Source organism: Schistocerca serialis, chromosome 2 (genome assembly GCF_023864345.2).
Source record: "Schistocerca serialis cubense isolate TAMUIC-IGC-003099 chromosome 2, iqSchSeri2.2, whole genome shotgun sequence".
NCBI classification, from domain to species: Eukaryota; Metazoa; Arthropoda; class Insecta; order Orthoptera; family Acrididae; genus Schistocerca; species Schistocerca serialis.
This window is the reverse complement of record NC_064639.1, coordinates 194678718-194703586: the sequence shown is the minus strand read 5'-3', so window position 1 is coordinate 194703586 and position 24869 is coordinate 194678718. Positions and strand designations below refer to the sequence as shown.

The 24869-nt window shown below is 38.6% G+C and overlaps 1 protein-coding gene across 1 annotated transcript in view; it reads left to right on the top strand.

Annotated features, from left to right (window-relative positions):
* LOC126456929 (uncharacterized) overlaps positions 1-24869 on the top strand; it is a 274891-nt gene that overhangs the window by 113077 nt on the left and 136945 nt on the right. The window contains exons 10-14 of the mRNA XM_050092863.1: positions 3616-3833; positions 7221-7440; positions 15135-15365; positions 15456-15656; positions 16488-17104. Of these exons, the coding sequence (XP_049948820.1) occupies positions 3616-3833; positions 7221-7440; positions 15135-15365; positions 15456-15656; positions 16488-17104 (1487 nt within the window). The remainder of the gene's footprint in view (positions 1-3615; positions 3834-7220; positions 7441-15134; positions 15366-15455; positions 15657-16487; positions 17105-24869) is intronic.

Genomic DNA, 24869 nt, shown 5'->3' with positions numbered 1-24869 from the left:
AGGAGAGCTTCTGTTAAGTTTGGAAGGTAGGAGACGAGGTACTGGCAGAAGTAAAGCTGTGAGGACGGGGCGTGAGTCGTGCTTGGGTAGTTCAGTTGGTTGAGCACTTTCCCGCGATAGGCAAAGGTCCTGAGTTCGAGTCTCGGTCCGGCACACAGTTTTAATCTGCCAGGAAGTTTCAGGTTTTAGGTGTGCTACCATTTGGAACCAGTGGCCCCTTCTTCCGACATAAGGGTGGAATGGTAAGGAAGAGGAGTGAAGGGGAATGGCTGGAGGCTTATGAAAAGGGGTTGAATTAGGAAAAGTCGCCCAGAACTGTGGGTCAGGGGAGACTTACCGGATGAAATGAGAAGGAAGGACTTTGTATTGACAGAAATTGATTATTTTAGCTGATATGAAATGCTTGACAAACTAACTAAATGACTCTAATATTGGTTTTAGTGCAACGCAAGAGCTTGAATTTCCTAAGAAACTTTTGATATCGCCGGGTAATAACTACTCATTTCTTATGTAAATTATTAGTTATGTAGTTCCTCAATTAATATTCAATGGGATTAATTGTGTAAGGTTACCGATATAATTACTCTTAGAGTATCGATAACTGTACCTTACACATAGTAGCCTAGTGCAGCAGCACTGCTACCAGGGGAACCCCCAGTGGTCAAGAAATTCAATTTGGCATGGTGTGGTGTGGAAGGCAAGGAGTAGTGGTGAGCCGTGGCTAGACGTCAGGCGTGATAGGACAACACATGGCCGGCTGCCATGAGAAGTTTGCTAAATTGGTTAAATGTTGCCATGTTCGTGCACGGGATTGCGACTGCATCGATATTAGAAGCGAGTTGTCAGCAAAGATTGGTAGAAGCAATTGTTATCTCAGGAAAGTAATAACAAGCCAAAATAAGAGTAAGCGTCGGCTCACGTGCACAGAAATTGTTAGGAACATTTACTATGGCTTATACTAAAGACAACAAACCTTTCAGTTCTATGAAGTCAAAGTCTCATTTAGAATCCTTTTCATATCTATTAGAGCCAACTGAGTGTGAAGATTTTTAATGGCAAGTGTGGTGATTTTGGTAGGGCATGCACTGGTAGGTACAGTGTCCCATATTTAGCCCTGAGGTGCATATTCCTTGGTCGTAAGGTGCCCGTTGTAAGCTGTGCAGCTAAACATTAGTGTGACCACTGTGCTTATATCAACACAGCTGGTTTTAGAGAGAAACTTGGCTTTGATATATATGGATAAATAAGTTGGCATCTTACAGTTGGCGATGTGTGAAAGGACTTTTCGAATCCGTAATTATCATTGAAGGAAAGAACGGATATGAATTGCATGTGCAAATAGAATGAATCTTCTGAATGGCAGAAGAAATGCCAAACAACTTGGATACAGTAAGCAGATGGCACGGTGACACATGCAGTTGCCTGTGAGGAACAAGAGCAGCCACAGCAAGCAACTGCTGGCAGTCGGAGAATAAAAGGTAAATGTTTCAAATACCTAGGGCACTTAACAGTTTTTGAAAGGTTGGAACTGAGCACAATGCAACATGCTTGCAAATAGGGATGGAGTAGGAAGGCATGTGAAGAAAAGTGCAAGTGATGAAGATAATATTTTCAGTATTATCAGAAAGTTTGTCTTTATTTGTTTAATGTTTCTGAAACGAATATTGGGTAAAATGCAACTGTGCACTCCTGTAGATTAAGCTAAAAAGAGAAAACAAGGTGAGAAGAGTGGATTTTATGAATTAGGAAGTATTTCAAATCGATCATTAACAGAAAGCCAAATTCAGGAGGATAATACATTATTAGGCATAGTGGAAAGTCCCTTAGGAAATTCTATGAAAATAATTGTAGCAAACAGGTGAAACGGACAACGTTCCTGGCATGAAGTAACAATGCAAATGCGATTGAACTGCGGTATTGAGTGTCTAGGCAAGGTAGAATTGCAGACAAAATAAGCCGTGTACCTCCATCCTGGTGGAATGACTGGAACTGATTGGCTGTTGGACCCCCTCCGTCGAATAGGCGTTGTTCATGCTTGGTTGTTTACATCTTTGGGCGGGTTTAGGGAAATCTCTGGACAGTCAAAGCGACTGTGTCTGTGATACAATATTCACAGTGAACGTCTATCTTCCAGAGATCTGGGAACCGGGGTGATGCAAAACGTTTTTTGGTGTGTGTAGATTATGGAAGGAATGAGAGGGAGTATGAGGAGATGATAGTCAAGAAAATTCAGTTTACAAAAAGTCAATTTTCATGAATTGACCAAGTAGTTGAAATGGAAGGATGTGAAAATAATGTGTCGGGAGCTTACGAGTTCATAACAATTAAAAATTTAGAGTAATTGGAAGAACAACATGAACTCAGATAAAGAGCGCTTTGAAAATTGACATTTCGACGTTGGTACCCAGAGAAGCAGAAGAATTGTTCAAGTTGATTGGGAAACCAAGAAGAGATATTCAGTCAAAAAGCAGGGACCACCTTATTGGATCAAAATAAAATTGCACAAACCATATTTTGTGCCTACATATAAAATACGTTAAGCTAGGTAGGAAGCTGTCGAAAAGGAACCCCAAAGGATGTTTTCGTCTGGATTAATCAGACGAGCCAGGAGTCAATTTAACAGCCCTTTGTTGGTGGTGATTAAAAGGAACAGTAATGTTCGCTTGGTTGTAGGTAAGAGACAAGTGAATAAGATATCTGAATCTGAAAGAGACTGACCTGTAAATATTAAAGAGATACTTCAAAGCTTTAAAGGAAGAACAATATTTGCAAGCCTATATTTGGCTAGTTAGTCATTTTTTATTTAAAGCATCAGGAAGAGGAGATGAAGAATGGCAAAGTAGCAGGAGTGGATGGCGTGACCATAAAAATGATGGAAGCAGCAGGATCCATAGAATTACAGTGGCTGCAGTGTGACCTTCAAAATCCTCTTTTCTAACTCTGCAAGTCCTGTGAAGCTACAACGATTTGTTAATTTTTAATAGCCAATTGAAAGTTAATTTTTGAATAGCCTTTGACCTCCTCCTAAGTCTGATGTGTGCCTCCCCCATTCCCTTTTCATCTACCTTTTCCATTGTCCTCACAATAAGTTGATCCTTAGATCCAGAGATCAGAGTGATCTCCCTTTCCTTTTTAACCTGCCCTCAGTCTGTCTTTCCTGTTGTGTTGGGAACAAGGTGAGGAATGTCTCGTTGAACTGTAAAACTTTCTTCCAGTCATAGCTGGTTCATATTGCACCAGTTTGGCATTATTTGCAGTGTGCTGATGAATTAAGCTACCCATATGACAGACTGAACATTGAAATGTGTATGTAGTTCTCACAGTAAAATTAGTACTGACAGCTTTTGTAGCTGTTTTTTTGCCTCTGCATTTTCCTTGATGTTGATATTTCAAAAGATAACAGTTCTGCCTTGACAGGTGTATGCCGGCAATTTGGCCATTGGTTTACTGGCGATCAACAGTGTATTATTTTAATTTCATACATTCACATCTATTTATGGTGATCTCTTAGCTCAACCAACAAAGCCTTTTCTTCTCATTAAAATGCATAGGCAAAGGAGAAGAGAAGACAGTGTGTAAGAGTGATACAAATATTTGACATACTTTTTTTTCCAGGGTAATTTTATGAAGGCAGCTATCTTGTGGAATCGTTATGTCTCCAGTTTCAAGAAGAGGTTGTCGCCAGCAGTTGTTGTTGATGTTTTGCGAATGGTTCCACAAAATGTGCAGATGGAAAACCTGGCACCATTTTTGCAATTCTTTGTGCCACTAGTTCTTCAGATTTGCCCCCAGTCAGTGGATGGAATTGTTGATTGGGCGTTTGAAAAAGTGAGGTGAGTTAAATGCTTATTATGGACATTTGGGAAATAGGTGTCACTGTTATACAATACTCTGTGAAATCATTATGTAAAAACATCAGCTAACGCGTTTACTTGACAAAACTTGACAAAACGTTGTCTTCTGTACTCTGCATTTTGCTAGATACACTTTAGGTTTTGTATCATCAAATAATTCGAAGTTGAACAATTGCTTATTTTTTTTTTTTTTTTTTGCACCTCCAGCAAAGTCTGCAGAGCTATAACAAAATTCTGATTAGGAAATATGTACAAAGCTCTGGACGGTGAGATGCTAGACGTGTAACAATATACACATACCAGTGTGATTTAATCTGTTTCAAGGAATAAGCAATTTTTCAAATTTGACCCTCTACCCATTGCATATTCTTATTTTATATTTTGTGTTGTGGCCCAACACAAATTCAGCAGATCACTTCTCCAAACCCTGTGGTTAGTGGAAACCAAAATAGATGCTAAATTAATGGCGGGGAACATTGTAGAGATTAAATCTTAAGAATGAAGTAATGTGAGCCAAAATCAGTAACAATGAGCAAAGCCACAATAGCCTTACACAACAGACAATAAAGAGTTCCAAATCAAATTCGAGACATGGGAAAGTGAAGTAACATCTATGATCAGTAATTAGCCTAAAGAACCTCCAGTAATGAGATGCATACTAGTGACTGACCTATATGGCCATTATTTATTTCCCGTAGAGGGCCAATGGCCATTCCTGTGCAACGTGTTTGCCACTTTGACTGGAGTCGCAGCAACCCAAAGCAGAGTTAAATCCACACAGACAATATTGCTGCCTCTCTCTGATTCTGTCTTGATAATACTGGAATGGCTGTATATCTAAAGCTACATTTTTATCCACACTTTGCATACCACTGTGAAGGACATGACAGAGGGTACTTTGCATTGTATCAGTTATTAGGGTTTATTCCCATTCCATTCACTTACCACTCTCTCTCTCTCTCTCTCTCTCTCTCTCTCTCTCTCTCTCTCTCTCTCTCTCTCTCTCACACACACACACACACACACACACACACACACACATTACTGCACACATTACCACTTCTGTGGCCACTGTGGAAAGCAGCTGCCCCTTACGCCCTTACGTTAGCAGCAGTTTGGCATAGTGATGGGGGTGATGAGGGGAACAGGGTATCTACATCTACATGATTAATCTGCAGTTCAAGTGAAGTGCCTGGCAGAGGGTCCATTGAACCACTTTCAAGCTATTACTCTAATGTTCCTCTCTTGAACAGTGTGCAGGAAAAATGAACACGTAAGTCTTTCTGTGTGAGCTCTAATATCTCTTGTTTTATTGTGATGATCATTCCTTGCTATGTAGGTGGGCACCAACAAAATTTTTTTCACACTGTGAGGAGGAAGTTGGTGACTGAAATTTCATGAGAAGATCCTGCCGCAACGAAAAACCCCTTTATTTTAATGGTTTCTATCCTAATTAATGTATCATACATGTGGCACTCTCTCTCGTATTTTGCGACTGTGCGAAACAAGCTGCCCTGCTTCTTACTTTTTCAATGTCCTCCATTGATGTTATCTGATGCTGCTCCCAGATATGCAGCAATACTGCAGAAGAGGACATACAAGTGTAATGTAGGCAGTCTCTTTAGTAGACTTGGTGCATTTTTGCAGTGTTCTGCCAATAAATCATAGTCTTTGGTTTGCTTTAACCACAACATTATCTATCTGATTTTTCCAGCTTAAGTTATTCGTAATTATAACCCCTAAATATTTAGCTGAATTTACAACCTTTAGATTTTAGTGGTTTCATCTACATCGGTATTCTGCGAACCACCAGTCATTAGGGTTTCTTCCTACTCCATTAACGTTTGGAGCATGGGAAGAATGATGGTTTGAATGCTTCTGTGTGTGCAATAATTATTCTTATGTTATCGTAAAGATTCCTATGTGAGTAATATATAGGGGATTGTAGTACATTCTGAGAGTCATCATTTAAAGTTGTTTCTTGAAACTTTGTTAATAAACTTTCTCGTGATAGTTTACCATCCATGCTACCCTTCTCTGTGTATGTTCAATAACCCTTGTTAGTGCTGTCTATTGCGGATCCCACACACTTCACCAATATTCTAGAACTGCTCGCACAAGTGATTTAGAAGCAATCTGATTTGTAGACTGATTGCGCTTCCCGAGTTTTCTACGAGTGAACCGAAGTTTACCACCTGCTTTATCCACAACTGAACCTAAGTGATCATTCCATTTCATATCCCTAGAAAGTGTTGAATGAGTTGGCCAATTCCAACAGTGATTGATTGATATTATACTGTAGGATACCGTGTGTGTTCATTTTGTGAAGTGCAAAGTTTTATATTTCTGAACATTTAGAACAAATTGCTGACCTCTGCACCACTTTGAAATGTTGTCAAGATCTTGCTGAATATTTATGCAGCTTCTTTCAGATAGTACTTCATTATAGATAACTTCATCATCTGCAAAAAAGCCTGATTTTTTTTTTTTTCTATAAATATTGTCTGCAAAGTCATTAATATACAACATGAGCAGCAAGGGTCCCAGCAAACTGTTGTGGGGCACACCTGAAGTTACCTTTACATCTGAAGATGACGCTACATCTGAAGATGACATGCTGCATCCTCTCTACCAAAAAGTCCTCAATCCACTCATAAATTTCACTTGGTACCCCATATGGTCGTACTTTTGACAATAAGTGCAGGTGTGATACTGAGTCAAATGCCGATGGTGTTGGGACAGCAACCAGCCACAAATTTACTTTCAGTTCCTTTATTCAAAGGGTACTGTTAATGGTTTTGAATCGTTATGATTCATCTTCACACTGTTTACATGCTTTCCTTATAACATGTGGTGCATTTTTTACAGATTAATTGTCCTAAAATATAAATAATACATAATTATAAGCACGCCACATACAGATGGTTGTGTTACAGATTTTCATTGGATGTGACTTGCGTGAAATGTTGGTTTGCAGTGTTTGTTTTCATAACATTCGTCCAACAAATGTGAATGTATTCACGGTCTTCATGCTGCAGTAATTGGCTCCATGTGCATTTTGCCAACAAGTGATGGTAATGCCACAAAATTTGATCCAGTTTCCAAAACATTTTTAAGGAAATAGTATTCTGTTTTGAAAAAGATCTGTTTACCCAAAGATTTAATATTCAGTTCATCACAGATGATAAAACTTTTGTCTTGATAATGTTGATCTGTTTATGTTTCAGTGTTGTGATATTCAAATTTGATGATGTAACTTTATTCTTTACTGGCAGTTTTTATTTTCTAACAGTGTTACAGTAAGATTATAGAAGAAATTATGAGTGATTGTTTTTATTTTATAAGTTTTATGGTTTATTGTTACAGGCATTTTGAGCTCAAGAAATCTTGTTGGCTTGAAAATGCTGTTCATTTCCTTGAACGTCTCAGCAGTCTTGTGAACATGCAAAAGGGGAGTGTAACTTCAAGCTTTGCTCAGTATAGTGCTGCTAAGACAAGAATACTCCATATGGTGAACAGTCTCAAAGATCTCCAAGAGCTACAGAAGAAGTATAACGTTCATATGAAACTAGATGACTATGTTCAGGTAATGGAAATATTTGTCTGTTGTGAAAACGAAATGCTTTATTTTCTTTACCAAGAAATTGTTTTCCTGTACAAAACTTTGAATCTGAAGTTTTGTGGCAACAAATATGGCTTAGTCTGTGTTATGCATACACATCTGAGAAATGGATTAGTAAATGAGAAATGTGTATTGTGCTTTAAGGTGATTAAATATTTGCTTCTTTGACGGAGATTTTATTACGCTATGTTCTCAGCACAAGGGAATGGTTGAAAGGCAAGTTTCATTTGAATTTTTGCAGTGTGCAGTGGGAGGTATTCTTCAGTGTTGGGTAAATCTCTATGACTATTTGAGTTTGTGCTAAGCTTACACAGTTTGTGCTGAAAGAGCATGCTTACATATTTAGCCAAACAATGGGGCTGACTTTGTTGAGCTTGGAAGTGTGGAGTAAGTGATGAACTGTGGATACATAACTTTGTTGTTGGTTTTTTTGGGGTGGGGGGGGGGGGGGGGAGGAATTTGTAGGCTCATGAAGTTTGTTGCATTTGGTAAGTAATGTGTGGCCCATTGGCTGATAGCAGGCAAATGGCAAACATCTCAGGTAAACCTTACAGACTTAGCTGGTTATGGGTTTTGTGAACCCAGGCTTTCTGATTTAGGGACTCTCACAGAGTTCATGTATATCAAACTCTTCTAATGCAGCAAACGTTGATGGACTTGTGATAGATTCTCCTTAGTTACTCATAACTGTAATTATTAGTAACTCTACTGAAGGAGCAACTTAAAAACTTACGGATAAAACACTGTTTAATCTTCACTCTTTATATGGCTCCCTATCATTGCTATTTAGAGAGAAGTTTTTAATGTGAACATACAAAGAAGTCTTAATGCCATTGACATTCTTGTCTGTCAGACATTTGGATTATCAGTATTTCTTGTAGCAGCGTTCGGTGCAGATGTCTCTTTGCTGCGCTTGTGGGTGGCATTAGACACAGCTCGACCGAACTCTGTGCCATACAGAGCCAAAAAGGAATACCTCAGACAGACAACAACAACAACAACAACAACAACAAACTGTGATCCCAACTAGGTATAATCTTTATCTTTGAGCTCCTCTTCCCACTTATGTGGAACTTGTCATTCTGGTTCATTAAGTATGTGATTTTCCCTCCAGTCCCCTACATTCATCAGAATTATTACTTATAAAACCAAGGAAAATTTCGTACCCTCGCAACTCAATAATGCCGCCAGTCCTCTATAACCGTAAGCTGTATGCTTTCTTCAATCACTGTTGTGTGGCACAGGGAATGGGGATCTTGACTTAACTGCTCAAATTGAGAAAATGATACAAATCTCATAAAATAACAGCTGAGTGGTGTGGGGGAGGGGGAGGGGGGTTGCAAGGTTTGTTACATGTTTGGAGATAGGTGTTAGCATAAAACCTCTAGGACACCTGCCCCCCCCCCCCCCCCCCCCAGTTGTATGAAACTTACCCAGATAAGTGGGACCCTTATTTCCTCGGTTAATTGTGGAGTTCCAGAGAAGCTTTGCCCCTCCCCTTTCCCACCCTTCTCTTTTTTGTTTTTACGGTGTATGAAAACCTCACAGTGCCCAACTACCAAATGTAGCTCTGTTGGCTTGCATGCCATTGTGTAGTAAAAATCAAAGGAAATATTTAAATATTAATGGATCACATTTATTTCTAAAATTAAAATAAAAGGAGGAGTGTGTAACAAGCTGTCTCCATTTTACATCCATAAATTATTAAAGGAAGTGATTAAAAAAACTCAGCTATAACTAAAACCATTGAACTGGCATTCTTCTTGTGCAGTTACTTATAAAGTCATATATGTAGTTGATTTCAAAGTGTTTTACAGACTGGTGACTTGTTTTAAATGTTCTTGAACGTAAAATTGTGTATTTCACAAAACACCGGAAAGTACCGTCTTATAACTACAATATCAATGAGTCACAGTTGTAATCTGCTTGGGTGTAACAATTTCAGGGATATGAAATGGAATGATCATGTAGGCTCGCTCACTCACAGACAAGGTAGGTGACAGATTTCAATTGATTGGCAGAATAATGGGAAAGTGCAGCCAGTCTACAAAGGAAATTCTGTTAGTCTTCTGTGTGGCCCATCTTACAGCATTTCTATGAGCTCTGGTGCCATCGATCGAGTCTAGTGGTTAGCGTCACTGACTGGTTAGCTGCAGGTCTCCAGTTAAAACCCGACCACCAACAATTATTTGTTATTTCATATTTATCATTTCTGGACGGTTTTTGAAATATCTTATGTTTGTATAGCTGAAATATTCAATGATTGTGTAAATACTAGCATTCTGGAATATTCAATATTTGTGTTAATACCTGCACTCTCCATCCAAGTCAATTCTGTTCTGGCTGTATATTGTTGTTCTTAGTAAACTTGATTCCAGTGCTAAGTGTTATCTTTTATTGATGAAATAGCTTTCAGATTTCAACAAGAGTGTGGTTACAGTGTGAAATTGTTCAGTGGAGACAGTGAGTATTTCAAAACATCTATATCATGGTGGCTCCAATTTGGCAATGTAGAAGCACTCTCCTACATGGACAGGAACCAGAATACAAATGATACATCATTCTTAAGGCCTATATATTGAAGAGGCCAGTAGATGCTAAACTGTCAGTATGTCAGCTGCATATCAGACATCCATCAGTGTTTTCTGGAGATGCTGGTAAAGATCCGACAAAGTGGCTATAAGAATTTGAATGAGTCGCCAAAGACGACGTGAGATAACGTGATGTGTTTGGCAAATGTGTAACTTGTACTTGGAAGGCACAGCCCACTGAATAGAAGCTCAGTATCTGGAACAAATTTCAGGTCGGACTGATTGGTGACAGTCAGCAGTAAGTGTGCTTAGTAGAAGAAAAGTTGAAGAATAGGGCCCAACTTCCTAGGGAAACAACACAATCGTACTTGCAATATCTAGATTTCTAATTCATTCCACTGTTGTGGAATGGGCATTCATAAAATCATTCAACATGCCCTTATATCATTGTAGGATGCACTCATCACTTACATGCCTGATAGATGGTTTCAGCACACCAGAGTCACAACTTGGAGACTCCACAATACCCCATTTATAGAATCAGCCAAACAACGACCACAGCCAGTATAGATTCTATTTAATTTGATCAATGGTTTCCTGTCAAATTTGACAACTACAGTATCACAGCTATATTTCTCGAACCATTCATGTTGTTGGTAATTTACAATGTGTTGGCAGTTCTTATTTCAGGGGTACTTACTTTGCTGTTACTTGTAACTAGCTCTGATTTGATCCATTATAAATGGTTTTTGAAAGCCTGCGACTGTAGATACAATAGGTTTGTTTATAAATAAATAAACCTTCTGCTACCTGTCACGATTTTTTCTTTATTTTACTATTCGCACGACGCGTTTCGAGAAATAATTCCCATTTTCAAGTGCGTTTTTTGGTGTGTATTAAGCCATTTCTTTTGATGTCAGTGTGTGAGAGTCTGCTTCATTTTATTGACTTTTACTGTAATACATAAGAAACACGATTTTTAGTTGGGTATCAATTATTTTTGTGAGGTTAGTGGCTAAAATTTTTAGAACAATTTGTACTTACAGTTTTCTAATGGTCCATTGTGTAGATTCTCACACACACTTAACATCACACACAACTTGTTGTACACTTTACACATCGAAAATATCTTATATAAACAAAACAGTTACAAAGACCATCTTACAGGTAGTTCACAGAGATAACATTATAGGTCTTCCACAGCTTAACAATTTGGCTCATGAATTACTTATATTGATTTTTAATTGTGCTTATTTCTATGTTTTACTATTTTTATTTAAGTATATTATCGAAACATCTGAAGAAATTCACTGATTCAATTTCAAGTTTTTCATTTAATATTTGATCTTCATATTTTCTTTAATGTGAATATATCTCCAGTTCTTCAAGCAAATCCATTTTATGTCCTTTATTTAGTCGGTGGAGTACTTTGACATTTTGCTCTATTTTTCCAAATGGGTGTCCTGTATTATGTATGTGTGCTGCTATTGCTGATGTAGTGTGTTTGTTGTGTGGGTATGCTCTAATGTGTTCTGCGTACCTGGTGTTGATATTTCAGCCTGTTTGTCCTACGTAGAACTTGGCGCATTCCTGGCATGTTACCTTGTATATTCCAGGGTCTGCATATGGATCATGATTACACTTTATACTATGTATTAATTTTTGGTGTAGTTTATTGGATGTAGAAAACCCAATTTTTACTCTTAAACCTTTCGAAACCTTTTGTTTAACCCATCCAGTACCGCACAGAGAAAAGAGAATATAGCATTTTCAGTTGTTAAGCAACTTCTTAAGCCAATCTGTACATTTGAGAGCAAATTATGTAATACAAAATAATCAATTATCCTTTCACACACGTTGTTGTTGTTGTTGTTGTTGTTGTTGTTGTGGTCTTCAGTCCTGAGACTGGTTTGATGCAGCTCACCATGCTACTCTATCCTGTGCAAGCTTCATCTCCCAGTACTTACTGCAACCTACATCCTTCTGAATCTGCTTAGTGTATTCATCTCTTGGTAACCCTCTACGATTTTTACCTTCCACGGTGCCCTCCAATACTAAATTTGTGATCCCTCGATGTCTCAGAACATGTCCTACCAACCGATCAGTAGTTCTAATGTAATGTTGTCTACTCCTGGGGCCTTGTTTCGACTTGGGTCTTTAACTGCTCTGTCAAACTCTTCTCGCAGTGTCATATCTCCCCTTTCCTCTTCATCTACATCCTCTTCCATTTCCATAATATTTGCCTCAAGAACTTCGCCCTGGTATAGACCCTCTATATACTTCTTCCACCTTTCTGCTTTCCCTCCTTTGCTTAGAACTGGGTTTTGATATGAGCTCTTGATATTCATGCAAGTGGTTCTCTTTTCTCCAAAAGGTCTCTTTAATTTTTCTGTAGGCAGTATCTATATTACCCCTACTGACATACACCTCTACATCCTTCCATTTGTCCTCTAGCCATCCCTGATTAGCCATTTTCCACTTCCTGTTGATCTAATTTTTATTCCTTTTTGCCAGCTTCATTTACTGCATTTTTGTATTTTCTCCTTTCATCAATTAAATTCAATATCTCTTCTGTTACCGAGGATTTCTACTAGCCCTCGTCTTTTTGCCTACTTGATCCACTGCTACCTTCACTATTTCATCTCTCAAAGCTACCCATTCTTCTTCTACTGTATTTCTTTCCCCCATTCTTGTCAATCATACCGTAATGCTCTCCCTGAAACTCTCTACAACCTCTGGTTCTGTCAGTTTATCCAGTTCCCATCTCCTTACTTTTTGCAGTTTCTTCAGTTTTAATGTACAGTTCATCACCAATCTGCCCTTGGAAGTGTCTTACAATATAAAACCTGGTTCCTAAATCTCTGTCTGTCTGAAACCTTCCAGTAGCTTATTCCATGTATACAACCTTCTGACATGATTCTTGGCCCAAGTGTTAGCTATGATTATGTTATGCTCTGTGCAATTCCTCTTTCATTCCTTACCACCATTCCATATTCACCTACTACGTTTCCTTCTCTTCCTTCTCCTACTATCAAATTCCAGTCACGCATGACTATTAAATTTTCGTCTCCCTTCACTATCTGAATAATTTCTTTTATCTCATCATAGATTTCATCAATCTCTTCATCATCTGCAGAGCTAGTTGGCATATAAACTTGTACTACTGTGGTAGGCGTGTGCTTTGTATCTATCTTGGCCACAATAATGTGTTCACTATGCTTTTTGTAGTAGCTTACCCGCATCCCCACCCCCACACCCCCATGTTTATTTATTTATTTTTGTTTGTTTAAAGCTACTCCTGCATTAGCCCTATTTGATTTTGTATTTATAACCCTGTATTCACCTGAGAAGTCTTGTTCCTCCTGCCACGATATCTAATTTAAACTATCCATTTCCCTTTTCAAATTTTCTAACCTTCCAGCCTGATTAAGGGATCTGACATTTCACGCTCCAACATGTAGAGTTCCAGTTTTCTTTCTCCTGATAGCGACGTCCTCCTGTGTACTCCCCGCCCGGAGATCCGAATGGGGGAATATTTTACCACCGGAATATTTTACCCAAGAGGACACCATCATCATTTAACCATACAGTAAAGCTGCATGCCCTCGGGAAAAATTACAGCTGTAGTTTCCCCTTGCTTTCAGCCGTTCACAGTACCAGAACAGCAAGGCCATTTTGGTTAGTGTTACAAGGCCAGATCAATCAATCATCCAGACTGTTGCCCCTGAAACTACTGAAAAGGCTGCTGCCCCTCTTCAGGAACCACACGTTTGTCTGACCTCTCAACAGATACCCCTCCGTTGTGGTTGCACCTACAGTACGGCTATCTGTATCATTGAGGCATGCAAGCCTCCCCACCAACGGCAAGGTCCATGGTTCATGGGGGGTTTCATACACAGCCTTTTCAATAACTTTAGCAAACACTGATGGCATAGAAATAGACCTAAAATTGTCTACATTGTCCCTTTCCCCCTTTTTATAAAACGGCTTTATTACTGAGTACTTCAATCATTCAGGAAACTGACCACTCTTAAAGGAAAATCACAAATATGGCTAAGCACAGGGCTGACATGTACAACACAGTACTTCAATATCCTGCTAGGCACCCCATCATATCCATGAGTCCTTAGTCTTCAATGATTTATTTATTGACTCGATTTCCCCCTTGTCAGTATTACAGAGGAGTATTTCAGACATCAATCTTGGAAAGGCATTTTCCAGGAGTTTTATGATTCCTTGTAGAAATTAAGTTTTTTACTCAATTCATCAGCAAAGCTCAGAAAATGATTGTTAAATACTGTACATTTATCTGATATATCAGTAAAAGAAATATTTTTACTACGAACTGACTTTATATCGTCGACCTTGTGCTGCTGACCAGACACTTCCTTCACAACTGACCCTGTGGTTTTAATTTTACCCTGTGAATTAACTATTCTATTTGCATACCACATACTCTTTGCCTTTCTAATAACATTTTTAAACACCTGTCTTGTCACAGATCCTCAAAGTCTCTGGTTCAAGCTTTCCAATCGGCTTCGAATGACTGAAAGTGACAACAGCGCACACTTGAAACACTGTATTTGGTCAGTTACAGTTTATTACTGGAACCAGAAGTCAAAACAGATACTCTGTGGCCATAAATACAAGTATACAAATCATTCACATTAAGACAGAAACGCACAAGGCTGTTTAGTATGGGTATATAATTTTAATTTTTGTCAGCACTGTAAATCAGTCAAGGAAGTTGGGCATTAAGAAAATGAACTTATGATCACAGAATCTGGGATTATCTCTTGTCCAGCAATCCTGATTTGTATTTGTGCAGACTTTCAGAAATAACTCCAGATGAATCCCATATTCAAAACTCATTGTGAAATTTGTAATATGTTAATCTTGTTACAGTAACAAATTGTGATACTAATTTTAACTTATGTGTGGTGTAAAACTTATTATAAACTCTATTGTGACACACCATTCAAATACAAAACAAGTAAAAGTGACTTTTGCGGATACTGAAAGGTTCTCACAAAGTAAGTCACCGGTTGTAAAAGTATGTAGTATCCTTCTGTAACTGTATATGTTTTTGTCCATTCTTATGAAATGTTGTATTTTCTTTTATTACAGGAAAATAAACAAAAAGTGGCAGAATGTATATTAAACAATACAACATTGCACCACCTAAGGTCCATTATAAAAGATTTCTTGAAACAGTACTTTTTAAAAAATAATTTGAATGCAGATTATGTGCTACTTCATTATACTCAGAATCTTGCGAACTATTCCTGCAATTACTATCAAGATTCATCCTGGGAAAACACTGTATCTGTTATCAGTGGCTATATTCAGAATATTGAGGTACATTCTAGAGAAATTTTTATGCTGGTCCAGACATTTTGTAGTAAGTTTAAAGTAATGTAGTTTTAGCTAATGTTGATCTTGTTTTAGGATCGTATAGAATGCATCTTGTATATCATAAAAAAAGCTTCAGTACCTTGGAGCACTGCCATAGCAGAAATGGCTGAAGCTGGAGCAAATCTGAAACATCCTCGAGCATCCGACATTAGATATGAGCAGATCAGCGTAAAGTCAAAATTAATTTTAAAAAAATATGGCATCGTGAAACCATCTCAACAAGACACAAGAAATGTAAGTTAATAGCCAAGAAGATCTATCTTTCTACCTGTTGTATTAATTAATGTTGCTTGTGGAAGGATGTGTAACATACTTGCATATTCTTAATGATGGTATTTTTGTGTTATATTTTATAATCCACCTGTAGCAAGTATATTATTGTGCTTTTACATGCTCTTTATTTTTAAAGGTCTTTTTCACATACCGTATGTTATTATAAGATGAGGTTTTTTCCTCAAGTTTGTCATACAGCTTTCGGCCAGTCTTCACACACACACACACACACACACACACACACACACACACACACACACACACTCTGCGATGCTGGAGTTGGCGGTCGTGTGTGTGTGTGTGTGTGTGTGTGTGTGTGTGTGTGTGTGTGTGTGTGTGTGTGTGTGTGTTTACTGGCTGAAAGCTATATGTGAGTGTTTTTTAATCGTGCCTGTCTGCAGCATGATGTGTCTTCATTACAGTAAGTAGCGATCTATCTTTTCCTACTTTGTTGACATTCCTACCTGGAGTTTAGATTGTTTGATTTTAATTTCCTAATTTTGTAGTTAATGCCTCATTTACCATAACTGTGCTGCACTTAATTCTGTTGACTTTGGTTTACTTTATAATCTTATTCTTTTATCAAAAACTTCTTGCTGGTAATCCTACTCAAAAAGGCACTCCTCAAACACTGTTCTTACATTCGATCCTATTTCTAATACTGCTGTTCCCTATGCAATTTGTCACTGTTCAGAATAAATGGCACTAAAGGTTCCTTGTCATATTTTATGGTAAGCCAGTTTAGATTTTTGTATGTTTTTCTGGTGACACCCTTATTTTATTTTGTTACAGACACGTGTTTCGTTAGACAATATACACTATGTTATAAAGCAGGACAGAGATGAAATGCACAGTGATGTAGTACAGTTGATGGAAGCATCTCCACAACTGAAGTCCCAAGCATACTTGTACCTTGCCAATTTTTATATGGAAAAAGGATGCCAGAAAGAAGCTTTTGCCACTGTTGAAATGCTTGATAAAGAGTTACTTGTAGAGTTGTGTGAGAAAATGGTATATAAGATAGATTACTTTTTGCAATCAGAGTTGCTCAGTGATATCAGCAGCAATTATATAACTGCTTTGGGTTATATTGTCGACAAATATGGAAATGAACTGGCGGAACTGCGAAGTATTCCTGTACAAGAGTTGAAGAATATGCATACTCTAAAATGTGAATTTGGAATGGCAGTGAAGTTAGACCAGTACGTGTCAGAAAGATTTCGTAAGGATGTCATTAGAAAGTATACTTTGCGCATGTTGAAAAGTAACTTTGAATCCTATGATTCCATGAAATATGATTTAGAAAGACTGACATACCTTCTTCAGTTTTCATATGAAGAGGGTTTTCTAGTGGCTGCACAACAAGCCTGTGATGAAAAGGAACTCGATGTTGCTCGGTTATTTGCAGGGTGAGTATGTTCTGTATCAGTATCTAAGGACTTATGCTCATTATAACCACTTAAGTCTTATTTAAAGTCTGTTCGTCAGCATTTATTATCAAGTCATGTAGAACACTGTGTTTATGCTAAGGTAGTATGATAAGGTACAAAGTTGCCAGCCTAGCACAGGTACTGGTACTGATATCAATGGATTTTTCCATTTGTTGTGTTGGTGCTTGCTACTTTACCTGAGCAGTCAGCATGTGCGACTGCCATGCAACGAACACTATTTTGATCGTAGTACTGATATATTTCCTTGGTGGGAGAACTGTAATTGGGTGTAGTCAGCCTTGTTGGGCCTGTTGACGAGCTTCTTCAAGGAGAAGTAGCAACTGCCAAGAAACTGACAGTGGCTGAAACAGTGGTGTGCCTGACAAGTGCCCCTCCATATCACATCCAAGGATGCCTTGGCAGAAAATGTGTGGTCGTCGGGACCTGATTGTGGAGTTAGTTTGAACTTCCAAGCTCTGAAGTCTGTGCCTTTCATATGTTGTGCTTCACAATCCTCCTTGCATTTTTTCTCAACACATCATCATCATCATCATCATCATTATTATTATTTTGATTATTTTCTTTAACCATTTACATCTTGGACATCACTTTTATTTCTCAGTACATAATAACTAACAAAAACACCAGAAGCAAAGAATTGTCACCTATGGATACAAAAGTAAATCACTTAAACAGCATGTCACTATATTTTGTTTTAGAAAACACATTAGAATTGTAAAGTAAACTGATCATAAGGTGCTACAGATAATGGTCTTAAAGTGTACTCATAGCAATGAGAGACTCTTAGGTTAATTGTGGAAATACAGCATGTGAAAATGGAATTGTCAGTTTGAGTGGGTGCCCAAAGAAATCTGTGTTACTGAGTGAGTACCCAGAACCCATTATCAGTTGGAGATTGCTGATCTAACAGCATTCAGGGGCAACAAAAATTTATTTCGTGTAATTATTGACTGAACCTAAAAAATTAAAATGCTGTCATAATCTACTAATATAGATGGATAAACTTAGTTAAAAAACATGATAAGACAAGTATTACAGTTGGAAACTGTGTTTGTCTTGAGGCAGTGGAACTGACAATGCACAAATACCTAAACTTTATAGTCATCTAGTGTCTGAAAATGAGAATACTTAGTGTCATCCAACAAACTTAACACATAATTTCAAACCTTTATGAAACTCTTTCTTGCTGACACCTCCCACAAAATGATTAAAGGAAGAAAGTTTATCACTCACTGCATTTTTGATGTTCATGCAGTGAAACTTAAGCATTAGACATAATGTTCTACTTTATTACTTCTTTACTACAAACTCTATTTGCAACCCGTTTCATAGACTGTATCTACAAATGTCACTGAATGTAGGTGAAAAGTGGTATCATTGTAAAACACACGGTTTATGATATATGACGTCAAAGAACTTACATGCATGAAAAACTAGCTTCAGCTTCACATGACGCACAATAAAACTTCAACATCAAACATGACATTTTAATTTATTGCTTGTTTACAACTAACTGTATTCGCAACAACCTTGGGGGCAGAGTTACTTAATGTACCAGCAATATTATATCAACGTACAACACGTAGTTCAGGAGATATGATGTCATAAACATTGAGATGCGTGAAAAACTTGCATTTGCTTAAAATGAAGTGCAAATTACCCACACTCTGTTCATCCAGTTTTTCTTAATGAGAGCACTTAGCAACTTCCAACAAACTTTAAACATGATTTCAAACCTTTTCTAAACTTTTTCCTGCTTATGTGCGTAATGCTGAATATTTAGGAGTAAATTAAAAATGGGGGTTTTCTAATGTTGCTGCTCATTTTTCAGTCGTCCTGCTCCTGAAATGAACAAAGAAGGGAGTAATACTAATTTTAAGGTGCCTACCAGCTGTGATCTTTTAAAAACACGGTTAAGGGGCTCCGGAACGCCCTATACTTGCAATGTTAAAATAACGCTTATAAATTACATCTTTCCTCACAAACTATTTGAGGTAGGAAGTTGAACTTTTTACAGATTATTTATTGGAATATGGGCTTCAACTTAACACAGGGATTTTACAAAATTTTAGTTCAGTTACTAAAGATGATTTTTTTTCAATTGTAATGAAAACATTTTTTGCAATTTTTTATTTATATATTCAAAAATATACAGTTTTTTGGAAAAAGGCTGTGTTAAATTATGCAGAAGGTACTGTGTAACATTTACTGAAAGTTTGAAACAAATATGTTTGGAAGATCCTTAGAAAACATGTAATTGATATGAGAAAATAAAAGTTTTGGGAATCGAGCGACAAAGATTGGATTAACTTTTTAGTGCATTCCAGGTCCATAGGATGGATTATCTTCATCCTCTGCAAACTCCTCCTCCAACTTCCTCTTGTTCCTCCTCCTGTTTACTCTTGCTTGTATTTCTAGACTCTTTACAGCCCTGTCTGCAGCCCGAAGGCGTTCCTTGTCTAAAGCAAGCATCGCTCGTTGTTGTGTTCGTAGATTTTGCTACCATTTTCTTCAGTTGCAGTTACTGCAACACTGTTCCAAAAGGTGGTCATGTAGGAACACTTATCACATTTCAGTTGTATTTCACTAGCAAGTCCTACGTGCTTTATTATGGAGAGTTCCAGACCAACTTCACTACAATGAATACATCTTACACAGTTTGAAAAAATTCCTTTGAGAACCGACATATCAAATATTTCATTCACATCCGATTCGCCCATAAAACATTCATAGTTTTCACTCATTGAACCAAGCTTCTTCTGTGAAGTATTTTCTTTCCCACTTTGACTGCTATGGGCAGGTGTACTTGAGAGGTTAGGTTCACTCACTTGGTTATTGTCTTTGTTTACAATAATAACACGTACCTTTGGCTTTCCAACATTTCTCCTTTTCTTAAAAGCCTTCAGAGGATTTCTAATAACTTTACTTTTACTCATTATTATACTTCAACAAAACAGAGACTCAAGAAACAGAATTAATTACGAATATTTTCGAGATAACGACAGAGTAAATAAACATGAAACAATCGACAATCACACCAGCGATATATATTGAACCATCACAGGTTAGCCACAACACATACTTTATCTCACATCACTAAAATGTACCTGATGAACACGGACGTTAATAATAACACCATTTGACAGCAGTTTAACAGCGCCACAGTGGGTCACGCCCATGTAGAACACATTTCAAAAAAAATTTAAAAATAGTTGTAGTCTTCGGAATTGAATAAATTATATATCAATTAAAAGGTAATAGTCTGCAGATTCATAAAACGCAAAAAAGTAAAAATTGAACTTTTCATGATTTTGAGCCTTTCCGGAGCCCCTTAATAAGGTGGGCTAAAAAAAAGAAGTGCGTACAGTGCTGATGAAATAAAAGGTCAAGAAAATCCAGAATTTATAAGAGCAATTGTCAGTTTCTAGTTTTAAGGCAAATCATTGCTATGGTATGCAGAAAATTTACCGATAAAAAGACTACCTTTGCTAATCGTACAGAAGTCCACAAGTCCATGATGCTTTAACAGGATTAAAAACAAAAAAAAAAAGAAAGAAAGAAAGAAAGAAAAAAAGAAAACACCCGTCGGAAGAGAAGCATTTTTACAGAATGATAAACCAAAGTCTTTGTCCCTGAAGTCAAAAAACATCAGTGTGCAGTTCGGAATTTTGGAAATGTTGTTGTTGAGTACCACCTAGTCATTCTTCAAACCATTCATTTGAAAGAGAAACTGGAAAGCTCATCAGAGTCCCCCCCCCCCCCCCCCCCCCCCTCCCTGCTCTCCTTCTCCACCCAATTTTAGTTCAGTTTCCCAGCTGATGAACCATGACACGACTGAAGGGATCAAATGTTATTACAAAAAGACATCACTGTGTACAGTACTGATTGTTAGATTCCTTGTCTGCCAACCACTCCTGACGCAGTAAAAGTTTAGGCATTCCCCACAGACACTCCTTCCATTAATTATTAGTAACTCTACTGAAGGAGCAGCTCGTCAACTTGTGGATAGAACACTTTAATTTTCACTCTTAAACAACAACTCACTCCATTACATTTTACAGACAAGATCTTAACTTGAACATAAAGAAGCCTTAATGCAGTTGACAATATTGTCCATCGGACATTTGGGTCATTGAAGTTCCTTGGAGCAGTGTATGACACAGACAGTTCTTTGCTGCATTTGTGGGTGACGTCAGGTGCAGCTTGACCAAACTCGGCGCTGCACAAAGCCCAAAAGCAATACTTCAGACAGACAACACACAATAATAACAACAAAATATAATATAAAGAAACCATGATCCAACTAGGGATAACGTTAATCCTTGGGCTACTCTTCCCACTAATATGAGACTTGTCACACGTGTTCATTTACATGCTACTACAGTACTTATTTTCCCACCAGTCCACTACATCTGTCATAATTACAACTTTTGAAATTGTGGAAAATTATGTGCCCTCACATTAGTATAGACCTAATTTTGTTCCTTCACATAGTAAATACTATTTTCTTGTTCAGCTTAAATGTCTTTCTTTTATCAACAATCTTATATTTCTTATGCTTCTGTTCTCACAATCCACTTGTATTACATTATCCGGACATCATATGCACCAGTATACACACAGAGGCATGATATCAATCAGTCATTTGGTACTCCTTAAGTTTGCAGGCGTATTTCTGTGACTTATGCAAATTAAAGTTGTAGGACACTAAATACAACAAGAAGTGTCATTCATCTTATCTGCAGTAGTGCAGGTGTACCACACAGCTGAATGTCTCAGGTAAACTGCCTGTATACACAGTTTGCATCTAATTGCTCAGATTAATTCAATTACATTCATCATGTGCAAAAAGGATGATACACATCTTAATAAAAATAAGCAGGTTAATATGATCATCTTTGATGGAAAAAAAAAGAAAATTTGTAAGTGTGTAACTGTTCATATACCTGTGAATTGCAGCAGATCTGCTACTGTTCTTTAAAACTAGTACATGAGTTGCCAGTGAGGTATTTATAGTGACAGAAAGCATATCATGCCCATTTTCACCCATAAGTATGAAAGGTAAAATTGAAACCCTCCCAGGTGTGACCAATTAAAATTTCCATTATAAAAATTTGCATAATAATGCACAAAGCGTGACGAAGCTAAATGCAAATTTTGTTCCCATGGTGTGTATCCTTTCTTTAATTTTTAAAAAAGAAAAGAAAAAATAAATTTTTATGTTAAGCATTCATTAGATTAGGAAGGATATTTAATACTTGAGCATTGTTTGGGCTGGACACAGTGTTGGCATACCATGGTATTCAAAACGGAAAAATTCAGGATTGGTTTAAGTTCCCTCTTGCATATTGCTAACAACATTGGTAACAGCACTAATAGAGTATACTATAAATAGAATGGATTGCTTCACTTCCCAGCCTAATATTTCATGTTAGATTACTTCTGAAAACACACACACACACACACACACACACACACACACACACCCTAAAGATAATTATCTTACTAAAAGCCCCTTGTGGGTCTGGGGGGTTAGAGTAGCCCCGAGGTGTTCCTGCCAGTCGTAAAAGGGAACTAAAAGGAGTCTCTCACTTTTTGGCCCTATGAGTTCAGGTTCCATTCTCTGGTGTGACCTACCACTTTCAAAATTCTACAGAAGTGTAGGCTGTATGGTGAAGGATGCCTTACATGGTGCACAAGTGCCCTTAGATTTGATCTCCTGAGTCTCTTGTCATGGCTTTGCATCTCTACCTGCGATTCAACTATTTGGGCAAGGACACTTTACAGGTTCCGTTGTCTCCTGTCCTCTTTTGCGCCCATGACAATATTGGATTCTCTGCACCCACACAGGGATCACACTGCTGATGCCTTAGCTGTAAACTCCTCACATATGCCAGGGAGTAGATGTCTGTCTTCCTGTGGCAGCACGACTCCCAACAAAGGCCATCATGCCAGTTGGCCTTTGCTGTGGCTGGGTGGCATCCATGGGGAGAGCCCCTGATTGGAGTGAGTGGCATCAGTGCGGATGACCCACATTTAAGTGGACTACGTCATCTCTTGCTGGTGACCGTATGGCACCAGCAGTCTCTAAGAAGAGCAAGTTAGAATACAATGCCAACAGGTGTGACCCTAAATTATTTTCCTCCCTCGCTACACCATAGGAGGAATGTAGAGTTACAGACTGGAAAAAACCATATTCGCCTCGGTTTTTAGTCTGTAGCAGAACCGATGGGGACTCTTTTCTACCTACAACATCTCAGTTTTTCATTGAACACCTTGAGGATAAGTTTGGAGAAGTGACAGCTCTGTCAAAGATGCGAAACGGTGCAGTCTTGATTCAGACAGCATCCCCAGCCCAATCTCGAGTGTTACTTGCCTGTGACAAGCTGGGTGATATTCCTGTTTCCATCACTCCCCATAAAAGACTCAACATGGTCCAGGGGTTGTTTTCCATCGTGACCTTCTCTTGCAGTCTGACGATGAGCTCTGCGCCAATTTAGAACGGTGGGGTGTTCATTTCATCCGGCATGTTTACAGGGTTGCTACCAGTGCCTTCATCTTAGCCTTTGAGGGTGATTCATTGCCTGAAAAGGTCAAGGTGATGGTTTACCGCTGTGACATTAAACCATACATCCCTGCCCCTATGCGTTGCTTTAAGTACTGGAAGTTCGGGCACATGTCTTCCTGCTGCACTTCCAGCACCACATGTCAAGACTGCGGATGTCCACTGCACATATATACTCCATGTGTGCCACCTCCTACTTGCATCAACTGTGGAGAGCACCACTCTACCTGCTCGCCAGACTACCCAGTACTCCAAAAGGAGCGGAAAATCATGGAGTACAAGATCCTGGAACAGTTGACTTACACAGAGGCTAAACATAAATTTAAAAGATTACAACCCATTTGGTTGATGTCGACATACGCTGCAGCCACATCACCATCACCATCGCCATCCCAAGTGCGAGTGCTTTCTCCCTCTGTACCACAAACAGTGGGCCCTCCGGGCTACAAGAATACATCCGCCCCTTTGGTGGTAGGGGGGAAATCTTCCTCTGTTGTTCCCAAAGCTCCCACTTTGGGAACAAGGCTCCCCCCAAGTGCAGGGGACATTGGTCCCCTCCTCCCTGCTGCAGAAGCAACAGCCTCCTCCCCCTCCTCTCGTGCAGTAGGGGTCCCTCGGGCCCCTCTCTCCCAAGATCTCGACTAATACCACAGTGGACACTTGCCAGTGGCTCAAGGAGCCAAAAGCTACTGGACGAAGAGCTTCACGGTCTTCCTTCTTCCTTCCATCACTCCCTATCAGTTCTGCTTCTGAGGATGCAGTGGAGATCTTAGCATCGTCCGTGGACCTGGATCTCACTGTGCCTCAAATCATAGAAATGGCTACAAAAACTCAGTCGGAGGTGGTAGGTGACCCTGAGGCATAACCTGCCTCCTTGCGCGCTTCATGCCTTCTGAGCCTCACGATAACGTCATCCTCCAGTGGAATTGTGGTGGTTTTTTCCACCACCTGGCTGAGCTACGGCAACTGTTAAGCTTTACACCTGCTTTCTGCCTTGCCCCTCAGGAAACGTGATTCCTGGCAGTGCGGACCCCTACCCTCTGTGGCTGTAAGTGATATTACAAGAATTGTAGCAACTATAATAGTCTGTCAGGTGGAGTTTACCTCTGTGTCCTTAACTCCGTATGCAGTGAACCTGTGCCCCTTCAAACCCCTCTT